The sequence below is a fragment of the Serinus canaria genome, chromosome Z (genome assembly GCF_022539315.1).
Source record: "Serinus canaria isolate serCan28SL12 chromosome Z, serCan2020, whole genome shotgun sequence".
NCBI lineage: Eukaryota > Metazoa > Chordata > Aves > Passeriformes > Fringillidae > Serinus > Serinus canaria.
Genome location: NC_066343.1, coordinates 64,595,912 through 64,617,725, shown reverse-complemented (window position 1 = coordinate 64,617,725; position 21,814 = coordinate 64,595,912). Strand labels below are relative to the sequence as shown.

Below are 21,814 nucleotides of genomic sequence, written 5' to 3'. Positions count from 1 at the left end.
TTAACCCTTGAAAAATATGGAAGGTTGGCTATTCTTCATCACCACCCTTATGACATATACCATACTTATAAACTTAAAAGAATAAAATTAAGGTAGCAGAACAAAGATTATTAAAAATCTATTGCAGACTTGCCTTCTATTCCCTGCCTCCCTCCCCAAAATTTGAACAGCCTATGCTATCAAAATGTAGAATGGTTCTAAAGAAGATTCTTGTTTAAAAACAACAAAACATGGCATTCCTTGTTTGAAAACGTTTATTTACAAATGTGTCATATGAAGGTTTTGATCTTGGCTGATGAATTCTGAAATGGTTCTGCTGGGTGATATAAAGAATCAAAATTTTATTTGCTGGTCAGAGATTTGGTGTTTGATGTGTTATGAAATACAAGATATGTCTCTGGAGAATGTGTCTTGTGTCTAAAAATGAATGTTGCAAATCATTACATTTGAATCCTATCCCATAAAGCACAAGCCTTTTAAGGTTCTTCTTCATACAGTCCTCCTTTAAAAAGCAGCTTTTAGATTACTAATTTCACAGATTGTCTCATTTATAATGATTCTATCAAAACAGAGCCTTGTAACTTACTGGGGTTTTTGATTTCTCATTTTTTTTTTATTTCAGTGTTTCCCTATAAGTCCTTGTATGTTTTGAACATATATAGTTGAGCCTATCTCTATTGGTAATGCTAATAATACTAGTAATAATAATATCTCATAATAGTAGCATTTCAGATGTGTAGTATCTCTGAAAATATGAGCTATTGCACATATATATATATATATTTAAAGCCTTGATACCTAATGTCTGGGTATTTATTTTTTGGAAACGTTAAGAAAAAGTTTGTTGGGATAAACCTTTAGAAGTTAGATGCTTCTCAATATCTGTCTCAGACCTACATTCTTGAAAAACACCAGTAGTGACTCCTAAGTCCATCTCTGCATATAACCTGTCTCCAAGTTTCTGTTCAAAGAGATTTATATCATCTTGTTGATGCACATAGGCCATTAAGAAGTTTTACAGCCCACTTGCCTGGAATCACTGCAGTCCCAAAACTTGCTCTTTAATTACTCTCAGCTCTTGCAGGCCCAGCAGTGTGAACCACTGATTCTAAAAGTTATGGCTACTGGTCTCCACAGCACTTGGTGGATACAGCAGCTCTGACTGGCTCCAAAATGCTCCAAAGAGAGCCAAAGAGAGGCTCCAAATCAAGGGAAAACTAGCAGTAGTGTTCCTAGCTTCCCAGGAAAAAGAAATCAGCTTTGCTATATGAACAACTGAAATCACAGACTACAGGGACTAGAAGGAAAGACAAATTAGCATTTGACTGAAACAGTAATCTGACCATATCAGAGAATATATTTAGTAGTAATTTAGTTCTAAATTAACAGAGGAAAAACTGTTTTGTTGGAACTTTGTGAGATTTCAGACATTAGACGTTACTTAAGAGAAGTGGGAAGCAAACAGAGGTGTTTTCTTTTTAAAATTAATGGGTATAGAAAATAGTTCGATTGCTTTTCCATCTGTGAAGTGTTGAACCAGAAAGGGTTTATTGACTGAAATTGCAGCTGTTTATATGCATTCAGGTCTGAGTTTTACCTCCACTGCATAAATCTTGAATATGGCATGGGATCATTTAGAGTGAAAGGAATTTCATCCCTTCAGAATGCTGTAATGTGTTTCCATGTTTATAAAAGTTTATTTTAATAATCTTGTTAAATTTTCTTTTTTTGGTATGCTGCAAGGTGGAGCTTTGGAGAGAAAATACTTTTCAATTACGTGACAGTACTCTAGGTGGAGCACAGCATGATGCCAGTCAGATTTTCATAGGCAGGTGTTGAAAGTATTTGACAGTTGTATGTCTTCAGCCCAACTGAACCTTTATCTCCACCATTTCAATAAATTATTGGTGATTTGTGCTTGTTTGTAATTCTCTGTTCAGTTTTTATCCCTCTGATTTAAAAAGTTATCAGACATAATTTGCTATCAGCAGGAAATTGAGAACATGAAAAATGGGAGGAGAAACAAATTGTTACTAGCTTATTACCTGTCAATCAAATAGATTTTTGTGTGCTAAGCTCCAAGTTTTGGCCATAAAATGGTCATTTATGACTGCACAACAGCACAGAAATGTCTCACAAATCAAACAAGGAAATAGAAAAATAGAAAAACGTGATATAGTAACTATGTATGAACAACATGAAATGTAAACACGTTAACATTTGGCCACTGGATGCCACTGTTGTCTTAAGTAGGTAAACTGAAAAAAGCATCTATTATGCTTTCTTAAAAGTAATTTTCAAAGTTTTACTAAGTTGTCCCACTTGTGATGTTTATGATGTCTTCAAGCACTTCACAGTTCTCTGCGAAGATGTTGATACAAAGCGTTAGGTCAAAAACTTTTCCTGCAATTTTTATTTTGTGTCCTTGTATGTTCAGAAGTTTCAAACCTTGCCAGCCTTTGATTTGAGTACTTTCTGCATTCCTTTTTGTGTGAAAGATAGCTTCTAATGCTGCACTCCTCCATCCAATGAGGATCCTTTTTGAAACTATGAGTTTGAAGTTTGGTGTTCAGAATACTTATTTGTCTATTGTATAGTTTTGAGTTAAATGCCTTTGCTGTTTTTCTTCTTCCTGAAGAATTTCCTACTGGCACTCTTTAGGCCTAGTGAGCATGCCAAAATATTTGATCACTTAAAATATTGAAGTTCTCTACTGAAAATCTGTTTTGTCTGCTGTGAAGTATTCTAAAGGAGCATCTTCCAGTTTCTTTTATGAAGAGGAAATTCACCTACAAGAAGGTGTTTTAATTTCTCATTGGACCAATTGTTTGCGCCATTCAATTGATTGTTTGAGTATGACAAATAACCACCTCTGTTAGGGTGGCTCCTTCAATTCCCTGTCAATAAGGATTTTAACATCAGTTTTCTACTGGTGAAGGCTTATTACTGCTGTAATAATTTGTGGTTGAGGGAAAGCAGCAACTTGTGAAAAAAAAATAAGGACATTTACTTGCAATAGGAAGTAAATTGTGTAACCTCTGCTCTTCTTTGAAATCTTAATTGAAATACTAAGTACCATGAAACAGTGGGTAGAATTGAGGCAGAAAAGGGCACTGTACCCCCTGTTATTGCCTTGCACTCATGAAGGTGAGAGAAAATGGATAGATTAACTCTTCAGTAGGCAGCACTATTGGAAAATTTTATCACCTGAGCTGTATTAAGTGACACATAGAGTGAAGTTGTTATGACTGCATTGTTTTCCATTTCAGTTGGATGTAGGATGATAAATCCCTCCATAGACAAACAATTTACAAATTGTTTGATTTAAAAAAAAATCAAGACACATTTGAAATTAGATCTTCATTTAGTGAAAAGCTTAGTAGATAAATAATATAGCATCCCTGTGAAGGACTCTGTGATTAAGGCCTGAGATGAGTGCACATTTGTCACGGGGACTGTCTTGAGACTCAGTACTCAGAAAGCAGAGGGCAAAGCCCACATTTTGGCTAAAATAAGGCAAATAGTAAGATATTTTTATAGTAGCTTAGTATTTTCAAGTCACCAGAATTTTATTGGAATGTACTTATTTCCAGCAATTGTGAAGGGAAAGGAACTTTAAAAATATAAAAAGAGATTTGCTTGCTTATTTGTTTGTTTGGCTTTTCCCCAACATCAACATTAAATATCTAAATTATTTAGAAAGTTCTTCTCTTATTATTGCAACTGCAACAGTCATGCTTTGCATTAGAATTCTATTACAGGTATCCTTGCTCCATTGTGTAGGACAGATATAGACCTCTTCATAGAATTTTTTCAGAAATAATGTCATATGGAATCAAGTTGAATTTTTCATTTATAGGTGAAGTTACATAAGGTGTTTTGCCCTCTCTGTCACAGCTGATGGAAAAAGAAAGATTGAAAGAAAATAGAAGTGATACTTTATTTTGGTGTGTTTTGGGGTTTTTTTTTTGTTTTTGTTTTGGTTTTTGGTTGGTTTTTTTTTTTAATTACTACTAACTGACTTTACTAGTGCCACTGTTTTTAGGAGAATGAATTTGAGATCTTCAAATCAGATCCCAATCTAAGTCCTGAAATTTGAATACGTTTCATACCAGTTTTGATGCATCAGAAGCAAATATTCAGCAAATCAGAAATTTCCTCTAGAATTCTGCTGTAGCATTGGTATTTGGCAATGATGCTTATAAGGCAAGGCGATGTTTTTGTTCAGACTGAAAAGGAGTTTTGGACTGTGATAGTCAGGCAAAACTTGATGTTAGATTAGGCATTAGTTTAGATACGAAGAAAAGTCTGGAGAAGAGTAGCAGTGAGAAGATACTATTATGTTTCAAGAATACTTTGAAGAATAACAACTCACAGCCTACAAAGTGTCTGTGCATACAGACCACATCTCAAGCAATAGTTCAGAATGATTTCCTTTAGTACTGCATAGTATATTATATGCATGTCTCAGTAAGGACACTGGAACTATTACCCAGAAATCTTGTATTTTGTTCAATTTTGAGTTCTTCCTCATAGTCCCAGCCTGCTGAATAGAGAAGAAAGGAGAATATAATTACCCAATTCCCCCAAAAGAAGAAAAAATTTCAAATCTGTAGAAAATAGATGCTCAAGGATGCTGAAGATCATGGCTGAGAATAAGACTGGTGAATAACAGGGTTAAATTAATGATTTGAAGAAAGGATATATATTCAGATAAGAATCTGTTATTTGAAATATTCTGCAGGGTCTTTGCACATGGGAAATAATCCCATTAAAATGGAGTTAGTCTGACCAGATGTATTTTTACTGGATATCTCAGTTAAGACATATTTTGAATTCTTACATAGTGCGTGCAAATTGTACCAATAAATAGATCTTAATGTTTTTCTGAATTTATGTCCAATGTAAGCAGATGAATGTCGTCATATGATGGCATTCTTATTTCTCATATTAGACACTGGTGAGTTTTCTAGGAAATAGTTTATCAGCTGTGCTTAGTACTATTATTTTTTTATCTTTTAGAAGGTTTATCGGGAGGAGCAGCTCATTTACAGACTAATAAAACAATCTCAGCATGAGCGAAGGATTGCTACTCAACTCATGCATGTTCGACATGAAAAAGAGGTGATAAGACTAAATAGAATTTTCAGGGAAAAGCAATATGAAGAAAGACGACAGAAGGAGTTCCAGGAAGCTCTTGACAGAGAAGCGGTAAAAGATTGATCTCTGAATTGCTGCAGGAGTGCTAGAATACCTTCCTGTTAAAAAATGGAATTTGTGTTATTCACTGTTAGACTTCAGGACTTTTCCAGGGACATGATGATTTAGTGATAAATATATTCTTTTGCCTTTTTTCAAAGTCACAAGCTATAAGCAATAAGGCTGTAACTACAACTGTGTAACTGAGTGCCTTTTGTACTGTGTTAAAAGTCTGGGGGAATTTTGCAGGGAGAAAGAACAGCTAATCTACCTGATCCAGTGAAAGCTGGGCTTGCCCACGGCAGCAGGTTTGAAGTAGTTGGTCTCTAAAGGTCCCTTCCAACACAAATCATCCTGTTGTTCCATGATCCGGTAATAAGGCATAAAGCTGAGTAACTGAAAGTCTGATTTTTGTTCCATACCGATTTTAACTTCATAGGAAGTTCAATCTCTGTGTGCTGAGTTTTAAAAGGCACAGTGTCACAGAGGCAATAGGATAATAACCTAAGGTCCTTTTTCAGGAATCATGTTCTTAATTTCATTTAGATATAATCTGTTAAAGTCTATTTTTGAAAAATGCTGGAGTAATTTAACTCATGAGTGCTAATTTCTTCTTTGAAGCTTTAAGTTGATTAAAAGAGCTTATAATTCTGTGGAAAACTGCCAAGTGCTATGCTCATAGTAGGCCATAATGTAATATTAGAATTTTTTTTCTTCTGTCAAAAATGATCAGCAACTCCAAATCCTTCAACACAGCTGGAATCCTATGTAATCAGCAGCTATAGCCATTGATTACATCATCTCTTTAAGTATGCTTTCAGCCACCATCCCAGGAGGTGGTGATGGAGCACAACACAACAGGAACTACTGATAATTTTCTGCCATGACCAGAAATCTTTCAAAGATTGAATACCAATAATATGAAATTATTTGAAGATTAGAATCTAGTAAGATAAATTACATGCTCTAAACAGGTTGTTACACTGAAAGCTGCAATTTCACTGCCCTCAAGGACTGAATATGTCTTAATTTGTTTGTAATAAAAGAAGTAATGGGCTTCTCCTTTATTTATTCTATTTTAGAAAGCAAACAAATGGGAATTTGTAGAGTGAATAAAAATACTTAGATTCGTTTATGTGTTAGTCTGCCTGCTGGCTATGCAACTCTGATGAGAATTGAGCTGCTCTTGTTTCTTAAGTTAGTTTTCATTTTCGGGACTGTGTACTTCTGCCCTTTCATTTTCATTGCAGTCTCAAATTTTTTCCTTAAAAACAATTCTAGGCTCTTGCAAAACAAGAAGCTATTGATAATGAAGAAAAAATAACCAGAGAAAAAGAACACCATGAGAAAATTGCTGCTGAAAGAGCTCAGGCATGCTATAAAAAGCATTATTCTATGTGTTGGGAAATGATAGGCCAAATCATTGATATCTCGACAAAAGTAGTAGAGTATCAACAACTAACGAACAAGTGAGTATTTTTGCTTCTAAGCAAAAATAACATCTGTTAGGTAGCTGTCAGGCTGCATTAATCAGACTAGTTTAAGCATTATAGCAAATAATGTAGTTTCTCAGATATTTTGCATAGCAGCTGCAATTAGTTTGAATAAGAGAATGGTAACATTATTTTTGTATGAGGATTGACTGGTGTGTAATACAGAGTGGACTAATGCTACAGCCTTAACATAATTTCTTGAAAACTCAACTGACTTGAATTCTTAGGAGACCAAAATCCACTAGTGACACAGTTTGTGGAACTGCTGATTACCTTTCTTATTAACAAATTCCTTAGTTAAAAATTAAAACTGAATGGTGCTCATCTCATCCTAGTTTGCTTCACAAGGTGAACACTTCCTCAGAATGATTTAAACAGGATGAATTTCCCAAGTTATATAGACTGCCTGGAGTGTCCAACGTACATCACCTGAGCCCAGATTCTTCTGAGTCCTCCATGCTGTGATTCTCTCTTCTGACATGCCCTTATTGCACAGGGTTTCTGAGAAGGTCCTACAACAGCAGTAATGTCCAAGTGCCTGTGCCATAGAAGTGTTTCAAATGTCATGGAATGGGGCATTATTGCTGTGGTTCTTTCATTATATAATCAGTGATTTGATTGTGGGTTTAGACTTACAGTATTCGAAAGTATGCCAAAATGTTATTGCTTTTTAGTGTAATTTTATGTTAAAATAATAAAAGAGTAACCCTACGAAATACATATGATTATTTAATAGGAATTATATAAATTTAGGCTTATTTAGTACGTGGTAACATAGTCAGCCTAGGCATACAGTTTAGTGAAATTACTAACTAAAGAAAAAATTTAATTCATATGATTCTGAATTAATTTTGACTTTGAGGAAAAAATATTCTATAGATTTTTTTTGGCAAGAGGAAGCTTTACAGCACAAAAGGAAAGACTATTTTGGGGCAGGGAAAAGTAGTGATAGCAAAACTGTTTCTACACAGCTCTGCTAGCCAAAGATTGTGTGATGACACATTTGTGAAAATACTGAAGCCTACAAGTGCCTACAGCTGTCATAAAAGCAAACAAACACTTAGATGCTGTAATAATTACAGGATGCATTATAAACTATAACTAGTTTAGCATGTGCTTGTTTCATGATTGGAATTCTTGTAAATTTGGATACACTATTGTCAAATATCAAAACCTCTAATTTTTGGTTTAAAACTGGTTTTTTTTCTTTTTCCTTTTTTCATTTTTATGCAGCCGTGTTCCACTAAAACTGATGCTGGATTGGAAGGAACTTTTTTTTAATGGAAAACCAATATATGAACAAGCCTCAATTCAACCTTTGTCAGATGAACCTAGCCCAGAACAACTTGTAGAGCTGAGTAAAATGAGTCTGTTAGATGAAAAAGATTATGGTGAATACAAGGTACACCAAACTGATAAGGCGTAATGGAAGATAATACACCTTGCTTTTTCATAATCATAAACTTCATGTTGTGATCTTGCATTTTGTTCTATTACTGGTTTCTATCGTCAAGTTTAGACAAGCGTTTTCTTTTCATTGCCTGATGTTTTGTATGACAACTGTATTTGATGTTAGTAGCAGTTATAATTCTATTCTTATATATAACCTCAATTATAGTTCTTGAGTTGTAGGACCAACATGTTAATTACAATGCAGTGAATTTTCAGCTAATTTGAATTTAAAGGTATAATTAATATTACCAGATTGGAAAATGCAACAGAATGTAGCCAGTAAAAGCAGTAAAATTAAATACTAGACATGTTACAAAACCTGAACTCTTAATTTCAGCAATTTGAGTGAAAAATCTCTAGCAAGATTTATTGGTTTGAGTGAACTATTTGTTTTAATACAGTAACCTTTTTTGGAAATTATTAAAAATGGCTGACATTTTTCTTAATCTTCTGTTAGAATACAAGCAAATATTTTACAGGGTATATTAACGTCATCAGCTTTTCAATACATCAGTGTTATTTCAAAATTGAAAGATTAAGGATTGATGGTTCCTTGTTAAAATGTATTGTACAGTTTTTAAAAAATTATATTCATGGTTATATTAATTAAATCCCACTACATATTTAGACTTTTAAAATAGCTTGGTGAGTAGAATGTGCCAAAATTATGGCAAATACCCAGTCTTTTTCTTCTTGGGGATTTATAGCTACAATATATGTATGATTTTTATCCACATCCTGAGCCACTTGGTACATTTTTGTTTTGCAGTGAATATAGACATTCATTATGAGTTTCTGTGATGAATGCCTGAAGGCTCAATTTACTGTAGCTTCATTTTTAACATATGCTTTTCTGATTTATCTCTTTAAAAGGTCCTAATTCACAGCATACCAGCTCATGTCGGAATTTTGTGATTATTTTCTCTGGGGAAAAAAGGGCTATATACGAAGTCAGCAAGGAGGACATAAAATATAGGCAGGAAAAAGAGACTACTGATGAAAAATTAAGTTTTTCACTCATAGTTTTGTTTACATTATGAAGTCTTAGTAATCTTCTATAAGTGTAACATCGCTGAATGTCAGAAAAATTTATTGACACATTTAAGGCCTCTTTTTTCCTGCCAGGCTATCTCAAATTACTTTGTAATTAATTTATTCCCAGATGTTGTTATTCTTATACCTTTCTGAATCATTATTCATCAAAAACTGGCATCATATGACACGTGAAATTGTTGGCACCAGTTCATACTTAAGTCTTCTAAAAACCTAAGTTTTTTAGAACAGCTAATTCTTTCAAAGTCTTGCTTCTAGATAAAAATTTGTTGGCAGGTCATTCACACAACGTTTGTAGAGATTTTCCTAACATTTGTGAAAAAAGCCCAGGACAGGCAGTTTTGCAACTCTCAAGAATGCCTTGCCTACATTAGGCATACCAACTAAAAGTGTCAGATGTATTTAATAAAATACAAGAAATTGCAGTGCCATCAGTCCATTGCACATTACATATTATATTTTACTGTGAGAATATTTTTTAAAACTACCTTTTTATAAGTTGTGGTTAATCACTTAATTAGTTAATACAATAACCAAAAACCAAGCATAGCATTAGGTACTGCTCAAATAATTGCTGCTTTCATTCAAAAGTATTGACCAGGAGTTACATAACTCCCACCTGGATGCCTGAAAACTGGTTTCTGAAAGGTAAACTATTTTACCTCATGAGAGGTACAGTCTAGCAATCTTCTGGTTAAAAGGGTAAGATAACTGAAAAGTGGGGGAACCCATTCAACTTGAAATTAATTTTTTCTAGAGGTGTGATAGAATTTAAAGAATTGATCCATCTCTACCTATAGGTTTAAAGATAAATTATTCAGATAGTGCAAGTATTTGGATTTTTTTAAGGGTGTCTTATCAATTACACATGACGAAGTATGTTTTCTGAGACATGATAGAGAGGGAATATGGTGCAACCCAAAAATATTTACTTTATTTGTTTATACTGATTAAAAATAAGTGACTTCTAATTTTAATTTTAATTTATTTTAGACTGATAATTAAATTGTTTTTTTCTGTCTAGTAGACGTGTTCAAAGTAAGCATTGATCATGTCCTACTAGTAGAATATATGCTATGGCAATACATGGTTTAGATAGTAAATTCAGGAAAATGTTGCATATTCTACCCAGAACATGAGTTCAAAACCTTATCTTTGAGTAGAACTTTAGCATTGTTCACTCCTGTTGATGGTGATGAAATATTTAATTTATAGAATGACACAATTGTTTGGATTAAAGGTTTGCTTAAAAAAGGGACACCTTCTGAGTCAGGTAAGGTTTTTAGCATTGTTTGGTCAACTTTCAATTATTCCAAGGATAGAGATTTCACAGACTCTCTGTGCAATCTCTTACCATGCTTTACTAGTCTCATTGTGAACCAGTTTTTTCTTCCTTTTTTCCTGCTTGGAATGTTCCTGGCGGAAACCTTTGACTTTGCCTTCAAAGCTTTGTTGTGCACCCAAAATGAAGTGACAAACTAGAATCTAATTGAAAGTATTATTAGTCTACACATTTCCAAACAGCTGTTTAATATCCTCTGACCAAATGAATATTAATACAGGACTAGTAATATTCTGCATACTAAAATGTCTTTTAGCTTCTCACAGCATAAACTCTAGGACAGCTGGACTTTCCTAGTGCTATAAGATGCAAAACTGGTAGAGTAAAAGTACAGTTCTGTGTTCCATTCTTTGGACTACTTTCTTTCATTCTTCCAGTGTGACTGTCAGTAAAATGATCTTTACTAGTAAAACCTAGTAAATCATACAACTGATAAATTTCTGTTTAGCTCAGGGTAGATGAACTAGAAGTTTCTACTTGATATTTCCTTCCCTTAATGATGTTTGAATTTGTTTGAGTTGTTTGCTTTGTTTTTTTTTTTTTTTTCTTTCTCTCTATTGAATGTGTGTTAGGCAGATACATATATTTGAAATCTTTATTAATGAATTTTTCAGAGATTAAAATGTGGTACTGGGCAATAATGTTGGCCAATTTTAGAGTTAGAATATTAGGATAGTGGATTTCTAATACAAAAATCTGCTACTGATTAATTCTATAGTATTGGTGGAATTATTTTTCATGTTTATGGAATGCAAAAAGTGATATAGGAATCTGTATTAAATTTGCATGCTAAAGTTCTGGTAGTGGAGCTGCAGGGGTTGCTTCTCTGAAAATCTGCTGGAAGCTTCCCCCATGTTCAACTGAGTCAATGCCAGCACTGACTCCAAGGTGAAACCATCACTGGCCTAGGCTGAGCCAGCCAGGGATAGCAGTGACACCTTTGTGATAAAATATTTAAGAAGAAAATAAAGGTTTTGTGCAGATGTCCGAGAAGAGAGGAGTGAGAAGGTGTGAGAGGAACAACTCTGCAGACACCAAGGTCAGTGGTGAAGGATGAAGAGGAAGTGCTCCATGCGCTGTTGTTGAGATTCTACTCTAACCCATGGAAGCTCATGGTGGTGCAGAGATCCATCTGCAGCCCCTGGAGGAGCCCACACTGGAGCAGGTGGATGTGCCTGAAGGAGGTTCTGACTCCATGGGAAGCTTGTGCTGGAACAGGCTCCTGACAGGACCTGTGGTCCATGGAGAGAGCAGCGAAACTGGAGGAGGTTTGCTGACAGGACCTGTGACCCCATGGGGGACTCATGTTGAAGCAGTGTGTTCATGGAAGGCTGTACCCCATGGAAGGTACCAAGCTGGAGCCGTTTGTGAACTGTAGCCCATGAGAAGGACTCATAAATCGGTAGAGAACTGGCTCCTGTGGAAAGGGGACTGCATGCTGGAGCAGATGAAGGTTCCACTCTGAGGAGAAAGCAGAAGCAGAAGCAACATGATCAATTGAACATAACCCCATTCCCTGTTCTCCTTCTCTGCTGGGCAGGAGGAGCTACAAAATTTGGAATAAAGTTTAGCCTGGGAAGGAGGGAGGGCTGGGGGGACAGTGTAGGATTTGTTTTAGCACTCACTATCCTGCTCTGATTTTGATTCATAGTAAATTGAACCAGTTTTTCCAGGTCGAATCTGTTCTGCCCATAATGTAACTGGTGAGTGATCTCTTCCTGTCCTTAACTCATGAACCTTTTGTTGTGTTTTCTCTGTGGCATCCATCCAGAGGCAGAATCACAGAATCTATGAAAATGTTTATATAAGTACTTGTCTCTCAACTAGTTCTTAGTTACTATTGATAAATATTTAATGGTTATGACATAATTATAGATTTTAAAGAGGTTCTATTCTAAAAACTATGTTATTATTGAGTATTTCATTATTTTTTAGGTGAATAAGTACATATATTTAGAAAGATGGAAGGCAAGATTATAGCAATATTGAGATTTGCTAATTTGTCATTTATACAGAGTATGACAGGGGAATGGAGCCCAACTGAAGAGAACAGTGAAAACAAACCTCCTCTTAATAATAACATATTGGGTCATGTGCTTCGTAGACTGATGGAAATGTTCTATCCTCCAAAACCCAAATCTTCACGTGAATTTCCTTCATTTCCCGTCAAGGGATGTATTTTGGGAAAAATATTTAGTGGAAAAACTACCTGTGCAAAGTTTATTGAAAAAGGTAGAGGTTGTTTGTTTATTTGCCTAAAATTCTTTAAAATGTTTGTGTTAAAATCCCACTCTTAAATTAAAATTGTTTTGGCAAATCGTTGCATTAATAATTATTGGACCTCAGATGCATCTGTATTTTGCTGGGGTTGGTTGCATGTCATTCCTTTGTTATATTCCAAAATAAACTTAGAAGCACTGGGTCTTGCAAGTAATATTAATATTGTACTGTAATGTTAATACTTCTTCATTGAGAATTGGAAAATGCTTTTGGTAAACTTCTTTGGAGAAGTTTTAGAAGAGACTAGCAAGAGGCTACTGGTTTTGGAAGAGACTAGCAAGATACCTATTGTCAATAGATACTGTGAAGTAGTTACGGAGAAGAAAGAGTGAAAACAATTTATATTAGAAGCCTAAATTTCAATAATTAAACTGCTTGTAATAGTTTCTCTGTATGTGTACTCAACTCATACTGTAGCTATCTAATATTTTTGTGTATTAGTTTGCAATATTCAGGTACTATCTGTTGGTACTCTGGTTCAGGAGGCCATTGAAGCTTTTCATAATAATGAAATGAAAAGTGAATCCAGCATAATTTCACAGGAAGCAGAGAGTTCTGGAGAGCAAGATGACGTAAGTATATTCTCTGATTTTGGTATTGGCTCTGACAGGTAGATGGGAATGAGATGTGTAAGGAAAAAACCATGTTTGAATTTTTTTACTCAATTTTAAACTTAACGCTAAGTTTTGACAGGTAAGACTGGAAGAATCACCTTGAATTTACAGGCTTGTTTTTTCTGTCAGATGTAATTTTTATTCTAATTCATTTCTTGTCATATTTGATACAAGGCCCAGGAGAGCTTACCAAATTCATCACCAAATCTTCCAGAGGAACTCCAAACAGAACCCACAACTGAACTTACCACAGGTGAGTATTTTTTGTTGCACAGATTCTCCTGTGTGTCTCAGGCCCTTGGAATACCCCAGTCATTTGCATGTCCCAGCAGACATTTTCCCCAGCCCTCCTTTTGTGGAGAGATCTGCAAAACACCTTTTTGTTACCCTTCTGCCTAGACATAAGACAAGACCTTTTCCCCATGAGGAAAACGAAAACTGAAACAAATTTGCGGGAGAGGTAGTGTAGTCTCTGTCTTGGTAGGTTTTCCATGTCACATGGGGTAAACAACTGAGAAACCTGGTCTGACTTTATAAGTGATGCCATTTTGAGCAGAAGATTGTATTTGAACCAGGTGACATTGAGAATTGCTTCCAGCCTGAATTTCTCAATGCTACTATGATTCTAACAATTTTATGTACCTTCTGTATTGATTTGTTCAAAGAACAATAACAAGCCATGTACTTTTATTTTTTATCTGTGATAATGAATTTGATAGTAATAGCATCATCAAACTTTATTTTAGAACCTGTTTTAGACAATTATCCTGTTGAAAAGGATCCATCCCTGGAGGAAAGCCAGGAAGAATTTGAATCCGATAAGAGTCAGGGTGGCCAATCCAGGGATGAAGAATTTGAATCCGATAACAGTCAGGATGACCAATCCAAGGTTAGTAGTCCAATTTTAGTTTCTAAGTTTCTGTTTTATAAAAAGACATTAATTAAAATGGTTAGGTTAATTTGACACCTTTTCATCATTCTGAATTACAAGTATTTTTTTGTATTTTCTGAAATATGAAAAGGGCTTATAGTGAAAGTATTTTTTGTATTTTCTGAAATATTGAAAGGGCTTATAGTGAAAATTTGTTCCTATGTATGTTGCACATCTTGTTAAAATTCTATATCTTCTTGTGAAATCTCACATTTACATAAGATGTGGTATTTTCTATGTCATTTATGATTTAGCAAAAATGTATTTCTGCTTGCTGCTGTCAAGTAAATAATTCATCCAATATCAAGGTTTCATTTCTTTATGGTAAAAATAAGAAAATTAATTAATTCTAATTCTTTGAAGTGACTTCTTTGGCCTTCTGCTCATTCAAAATTCCAGAGCTATGAAATAAAAGAATACCTGTAAAACTAATGATTTTATGTGCTGCTGTATAAAATAATCGGTGAAAATAAGCTAATGGAAATCAGAATAAGCTGAGAACCAGAACACCTGATACTAATTTCTTGGCCTTCATATCCTTGGTTTCTCTATCTTTTTTTTAAGCATTTTTTTTTAATGTAGTCATGGAAATCTGCTGGAGGTTTCAATTATACTAGGCATTTTTTACGATTAAAAATGGTCTATTCTCCTTAATAGACCTGCCCCCCAACTGTTATTGATAAATAACAGCCACCATCTGCAATATAAGTAAATAAATAGTATATGATATAAAAAAGTGGGGTTGTGCACTTTTCAATTACTCTTTTCAATGACTGTTATGGACATTCTGAGCATACGTTGCACTCTTCCACAGCTATCTGTACGTGCCCAGCTTGGTGCTGCATCACAGAAGTGGCTGAAGAATGGAGAAAGTGTTCCTGATGAATTACTAGTTGACATCCTATTGGAAGCCATTACGTATGAAATTGTATAGATACTTGGTTTTATCTACTCTTGTTTGACAGAAAATTGTCTCAACTACCCTGAAATGCAGTTAGCACTTAAGTTCCTACATTAATATGATTTAAGTTATATTACTTCCATTAGTATACTGTAAATTATAAAATAGATTTTCCTATTTACTACTTTAGCAAAAGAGTTATTTGAGAAAACTTAAATTATACCTCTGAGCAGTCTCTATAGAGTGGTTTTGAAATCTTTATTTATCAAGACAGCAAAAATTTTTTTGTTTCTGATTTTTTCACTTTAATTAGACTTCATGTTATTTTATTCTGATTTAAAATCTATTACTTTACAGTCTAATAATATCTGTCATATTCTGTGTGCATCAGGAAATTTAACATACTGAATTAAGAATGGATGATGGCTAGAGCAAACTGTTCTTTCAGTTTTATTGTTAAGCTATCATTTCACTGTGTAATTCTGGTTCTTCATTTCCTTTTAGCCAGATACCACCAGAGAAGGGGTGGATTGTGGAGGGGTTTCCAATGACAATTAATCAGGCAAAGCTATTTGAAAAATCCTATACAGGGATTGATGTCGAAGCAAAAGATCCGATTTCTGAAAAGCTGTCCCTTGCTATAGATCCCAGAGCCCCTAACCAGCCTCCTCCTACCTCACCTGCATTTGATGTTTCTATATTATTGGATATTTCAGACAGTCTGGTACTGAAACGTGCAGCTAATGTGAAGTGTAAGTTTCCAACTTGTATTAACAAAGTAAAATGGCAAGCAGATATCTGTAAGTTGTAGTTATTAATGCAAAATAGCATTACTAGACAATTTCTGTATGTCTCAAAGTATCACTTTTGTTAATTGTGCCTTGAATACTTCCAGGTTATTTCAGATGCTTCTGTTTGTTTCAGTCAAAGGCAGATCAGAAGTGTGCAAGTGCATGTGTATATGCTTTTTTGTATTTGTACTCTCTTTTGTATTCAAACTCTCACTGCAGCTGAAATAGCACAGTGGGTGGTGTTAGATATCACACAAAACAGCAGCAGAAAAAAAACACAAGTTATAATAGATGCAGAATATACTGCATTACAAGTGAGTGTCTGTAAATAGTGTTTTTCTTATGGAGAAACACGTATAAAGGGAAAAAGGAAAAAATAAACGGAGGGATGTGCCAATATTCATTCCCTGAGAATGCCAGAATAAATTCCCTATTGATTACCACCTTTGTCTTGTCTTCAGTTAGTGAATGATCAGAAATCAAAGTCAATTCTGGCCAACCAAGGCAAATGCATTGAAGGCTTTTTGAGAGCTGCTTCACTTCCAGACCACACGTTTTAAGACCTTGTTGAAACAAGTTTTTAAAATGAGTATGTTGTGTATTATCCAAATCAGGAGGAGATTCTTCTTTGTTGTTTTCATTGGAGTACATAGACGGCAAATAGCTTGAGTTAAAGCACCATTTACATTTAGCTTTTATGTATGGGTAGGAGTGAGGGTGGGACAAAATCTTTAGAGCTTTTGCTAAAAAAATCTGGTGACGATAAATGTACAGACACTTGAAAATTGCTAATTTTAAGAACTTTTGCTGCCAAAAAACTTGTAGTGTGGTTATATTTAATATAATCTCAGAAATACACACAGAATTTATTTCATAAGTTGTAAATGTGATGATAGAAAGAGTCAAAAGAACAATTAAAAATCTAATTAATTAAAGGCTTTTTAAAATTTAAAGAAGACTCAGAAAGAGAGAATAATTTGTCTTTTAATGAAGTGGGATGTCTGTTCAATGTGAAAAGTAGGTACTTCGGATGAAATTGGGAAAATATCTTCTAACTGATTGAGTAGATGTCACGATCCAACCTTACAGACGGGTTTCATGATGGTTCGTAGGGGATCTCAGGGTGCAAAAAGAACCAACACAGTACAAGGGGGTTTGCAATTATAATCAAAACAAATGCACCTTTATTGAATGACCACAGCAAAATGCGATAGAGGGATTAAGGGAGAGAAAAAGATAGAGAAAGAGAGAGAGAAAGAAAAAGGGGAATATAGCTATCAAATGTAGAGACGAAGTCCTTAGTCCAGTCCAGTCGAGGATCCTCCTGTTACATTGGGGAGATCTCAGAGATGCAGTCCGTCTGGACTCCAATTATACACTTTTTTGATGGGGGAAGGGAGATTTTTTTAAAACTGAATCTATTGTATCTTCTGGTAAAAAGAATGGTATTTGGAAAAGGGGTACACACAGTTCATATCTCAGCGGGCGAGGGCCATGGTTTTTGTGGTCCAGTGCCCGCACCTGCAACATCCATCTTGCTTTGGTCAGCACACCTCTCCCTGCGCACCTCCCCTGGGCTGGGGGCTTCAGTCCCAGTCCTTGGGGAGTGAGAGGGAGGCCTTTTCACATGGGGATTGCTCGGGTTTTTCTCTGGTGGAGAGGCTTCTGTCATCTCAGTTTGTCTGTCACAGTGGTTGTAAACAAGCAAGAGGGGTCTTCTGTGGGGGACCACCCAAAAGCTCCGGAGAAGTCCAGCCAGGCCAAGAGGTGGGACAGCTTCCAAGGCTATTGTTGCAAAAAGGGCACAGTGCCCCCTTCTCATTGGGCTCAGTGTAGCATGCAGCAAATCCACCTGTAAAAACAAGAGCTTAGCAATGCTCTCAAGTCTCAGGGCCCTTGGTGTGTAACATTCTCCTACAGAGTCAGATTTTTGACAGGGGAGTATTTTCTTCAGTGGTCCGCCAATGACAGTTGTGAGGCAGATGAGGGATATTTTCGACAGACTCTCACAGTAGATAAGCCTCAAATAGTCACCCACAAATGCTCCATCTCTTCAACTGGAGATTTTTATGGCTGAAAAGCATGCATTAGGAAATGTTAGTGCTACAATTGGCTATGCACTTAAACAGAGAAAGAGGCAGGACACCCTGCTGGTGTTGGCTGGTACCCAACTTTTAAGTTAAGAAACATAAAATCTAGGAATACTGAATTTGTTTATAATGATTATCTTAGTTTGGGTGAATAACTGTCTGAATAATTGCCTTTTCAATATATGCTTATATATTGGTTTTCCACACAGTAGATGAAAGAAAGACATCTCAGGGTGAACAGAGCAGCAATCAAAATTCAGATGCCGAAATCCTAGAAGAAAATATTGGCTTGGCTAGGGAGCAGGTGCTACACAGGTAAGTTATATGAAGTACAAAAATATTACTTCAGCCAAATGTTTAGGCGTGTAACTGATCTGAATCTCATATGTGATCCAGGACAATACTTACATGCTTAATGTTAAGAATTTACTTAGACCTTTCTATACCATGGAGCTGAAAGGGTATTTTCATTTTCTGCACAATATAAATCCTCCTGGAAAAGAAGAATTCCTGTGTTTTGATTTTCCAGGGTATTGTTCCAAGGAGAATTTAATTTTCAGGTATATATTGCATGAATTGTGTATACATTCTGTGTATATATGTGTGTGTATATCTATGTGTGCATTTATATCTGAGGTCTGTCACACATGTGACTGCCCTTAAGTGAAACAAACTTGATTTGAGTTAGAGATTTTGTAAAATGTTATTTTCCACTTCTGCATTTACAAAAACCTCTTAGGTTTCTAGTTTAAATTGAATCGCTAGATGTTTAACTTTACACAAAGAGGAAAATAAAGAATGATTCTTTCTTCTTAATATTTGATATTGTTAACTGTTTCAGACTATTATATTATGCATTACTATTGGTTTAATTGTGATATTAGAAAGTAAACATAGCTTGTGACATGAAAGAGTAAGAAATATATTATTGGTTATCAATAGTATTTTGAAAACTTTCTTATATTTAAAATGATGGGATTGATGTGGGTGGAGTTGTTTTAGTGATAAATTAGATGCTTTTTCTTTTAGTTATCAATTTTAGAAATTGTTTTGTTTTCCATTAGTTAGGTTTTAATTTCATACATTGATATGATTTTTGTAGGATTTCAGGCTTCCTAAAGACATGGCCAAAATTAGAGAAATGGTTTTCAGTCCGTCAAAACAATCTAGTGAAAGTAAATGCAGAGACAGAAGAAAGTCTTGTGTGTGAAACAGTGAAGGAAATTATAACAGAAGAAATTGTGAAAAATCAGAATAGAAGTAAGTTTTCTTAGTCTTACTTTCTAGAATTCAGTAACAAAAGATTTTCTCTTTTATAATGAACGCTAATAATTAATATATAAAATTATATGTCAACCTATATTTTTGCTGCCCCTGAAACGATCTGAGGATTTGCCAGTTAGTGATAACTGCACCAGAAGCCTGAACTTTTCTGTTGTGTTTGCACCTTTTTGGAGTACATGGACCAATTTCACATAAAAATTAAAGCATTAAATTCAGTCCTTTCTTCCTGGTTTAAAAATTACAGCCAGTATCTTCATCTATGGGATAGCATAATTGTATAAGTCTAACTTGCTATTATGACTATATAGTCAGTATCTCATATCATATATCAATAGCAGCATAAAAATATGAATAAGTAGAAGTGGTTTTGACATTTACTTTTGGTGCATCTTTGTTTCATTTTTCCTCCGTACTATCCAGAAAGAAAGACTAATTTAAAATTATATTTTTAAAAAAAGAAATCCAAGAGGACAAATGCATAATGTAAACCAGCAATAGTGATCTCTAAATAGCCAGAGATTTTTTTCATAACTATTATGAGAAAATCTTCATGTGTCTTCTACCACCAAAAGAAAAAAAAATGAACTTGAAAAGCACGTGTAACAGTAAAAGTTTATGCCATTATTCCTGGGCAAGGTTTCTAGTTCATAGGTTTTTTTATATTCTTGGTATATAATTAATGGCTGTGCTAGATTCAACAGCAAAATTCCTATTGTTGCAAATGGAGTGAAGATTTTCTAGTTAGAATCCAGCTGTTCTATAGGAGTATTTAAGGGCTATTTACTCCCTAAGAAAAAATAATACCTGGGGTCAATTAATAAAGTTTAATTCTATATCTGTGTTCAAAGCTTTCAAGCAGTCCTTCACTATTAGGTTCATATAACCAGAATAGAGTATCAGCAAGCATGTTTAGAGTATTAGTCAAGCATGTCTTCCCTTTAGTGAATCCATGCTGACTACTCCTGATCAGCTTCTTGTTTTCCATGTGGATAGAGGTGATCTCCAGAATGGTGTGCTTCATCACCTTCCCAGGGATTGAAGTGAAGCTGACTGATTGGTAGTTCCCTGTGTCCTCCTTCTTGCCTGATGTGAAGACCAGGCTGACATTTGCTTTCTTCCGGTCCTCAGGCACCTCTCCTTATCTCCATGGCCTCTCAAAGATGGTCATGAGCTCGGGGTTCATGTCAGCCACCTAGCTATTATGTCTGCCAGCTCCCTCAGCACTTGGGGATGCATCCTTTTAGGGCCCTTGGATTTTTGGATGTTGAGTTTGTTTAGGTGTTAACTGATACAATCTTCCTTGAGAATTCCTGATTTCATGAGTATATTTTCAATGAACAACATCTAAGTAATGAAACAGTGAATCTGTTCCATTATTTTGAACCCGTGAGAGTAGCAGAGATGTCTAATTCTGTTTATTGATACTTAATATACATTTGGAAGTACTATTTGTGCATTCATATCGAGGGTCTGCTGAAGAAATACCACCAGAAGAAGAAGAGGTTTTACCAGCTACTGATGAAGAAGAGGTTTTGCCAGTCGCAGAGGAAGAAGAGGCTTTACCAGTTAAAGATCAGCCTTCTCCCTCGTCTGAGGCACCACCAGTGATTGAACCAGGATCAGATGAATGGATTTATGTGGATGAACCACTTCCCCAAGTACACTAATTTCCAACTGAAAATCTTAAATATTGAAGTATATATTTTAGGAGTGTTTTATGTATGTCCTACCTAAACCTTTTGCATCATTGCATGTTGTTTTTTTCAATATACTTCAATAAAAGGTATGCTATTACTTTGTGATAGATATACAAAGAACAGTTGCTACTAAAATACATAAAATAAGGAATTGGACTTTCAAATTTAATTTTGTTTTTTAATTCCTTGCAATTATCGTGAAGACACAACTGCCAAAACAGTAATGCTTTTTACTATTAAATACTACTACTACACAAACTTACTAGATCAGTTTTCTTTCTCTGACAAGGATAAGCTGTGGGTCTCATACAAAGAGTAAGAATTAGGAGAGTGTGCACTAATCTTTCTCCTAGTTTATTTTTTTCCTAATATTTTCTCCCTAAGGACATCTGCTCAGATTCTAGTGATCTGAAATTTAGGGGTTTTCTGAAATGGCTGTATATCTGCATCTTGTGCTTTGTAGCTCTCAATGGACTTTTCTTCCATGATTATGTTTTTTAGTTGATTTAGTAGCTTTTTTGAAGCCATTTACTTTTTCTTCTCTGTGACATAGCTTGTATAATTATGTCAATTATGAAAAAATATTTCTATTTCTTCGCTTCAAACCATGATCTTTCCTTGGATCATTTGGTGACACTAATTCACATATTGAGAAATACAATGAATAATAATTCTATAATCAACCTC

General features: G+C 35.0%; 1 protein-coding gene across 1 annotated transcript in view; it reads left to right on the top strand.

The window, feature by feature from the left end:
- Positions 1-21,814, top strand: part of SPEF2 (sperm flagellar 2) — a 75,570-nt gene that overhangs the window by 13,423 nt on the left and 40,333 nt on the right. The window contains 12 exon segments of the mRNA XM_030237344.2: positions 5,023-5,211; positions 6,481-6,668; positions 7,926-8,094; positions 12,555-12,771; positions 13,261-13,391; positions 13,608-13,686; positions 14,180-14,322; positions 15,179-15,282; positions 15,770-16,017; positions 18,356-18,461; positions 19,249-19,406; positions 20,898-21,088. Coding sequence (XP_030093204.2) covers positions 5,023-5,211; positions 6,481-6,668; positions 7,926-8,094; positions 12,555-12,771; positions 13,261-13,391; positions 13,608-13,686; positions 14,180-14,322; positions 15,179-15,282; positions 15,770-16,017; positions 18,356-18,461; positions 19,249-19,406; positions 20,898-21,088 — 1,923 coding nt within the window.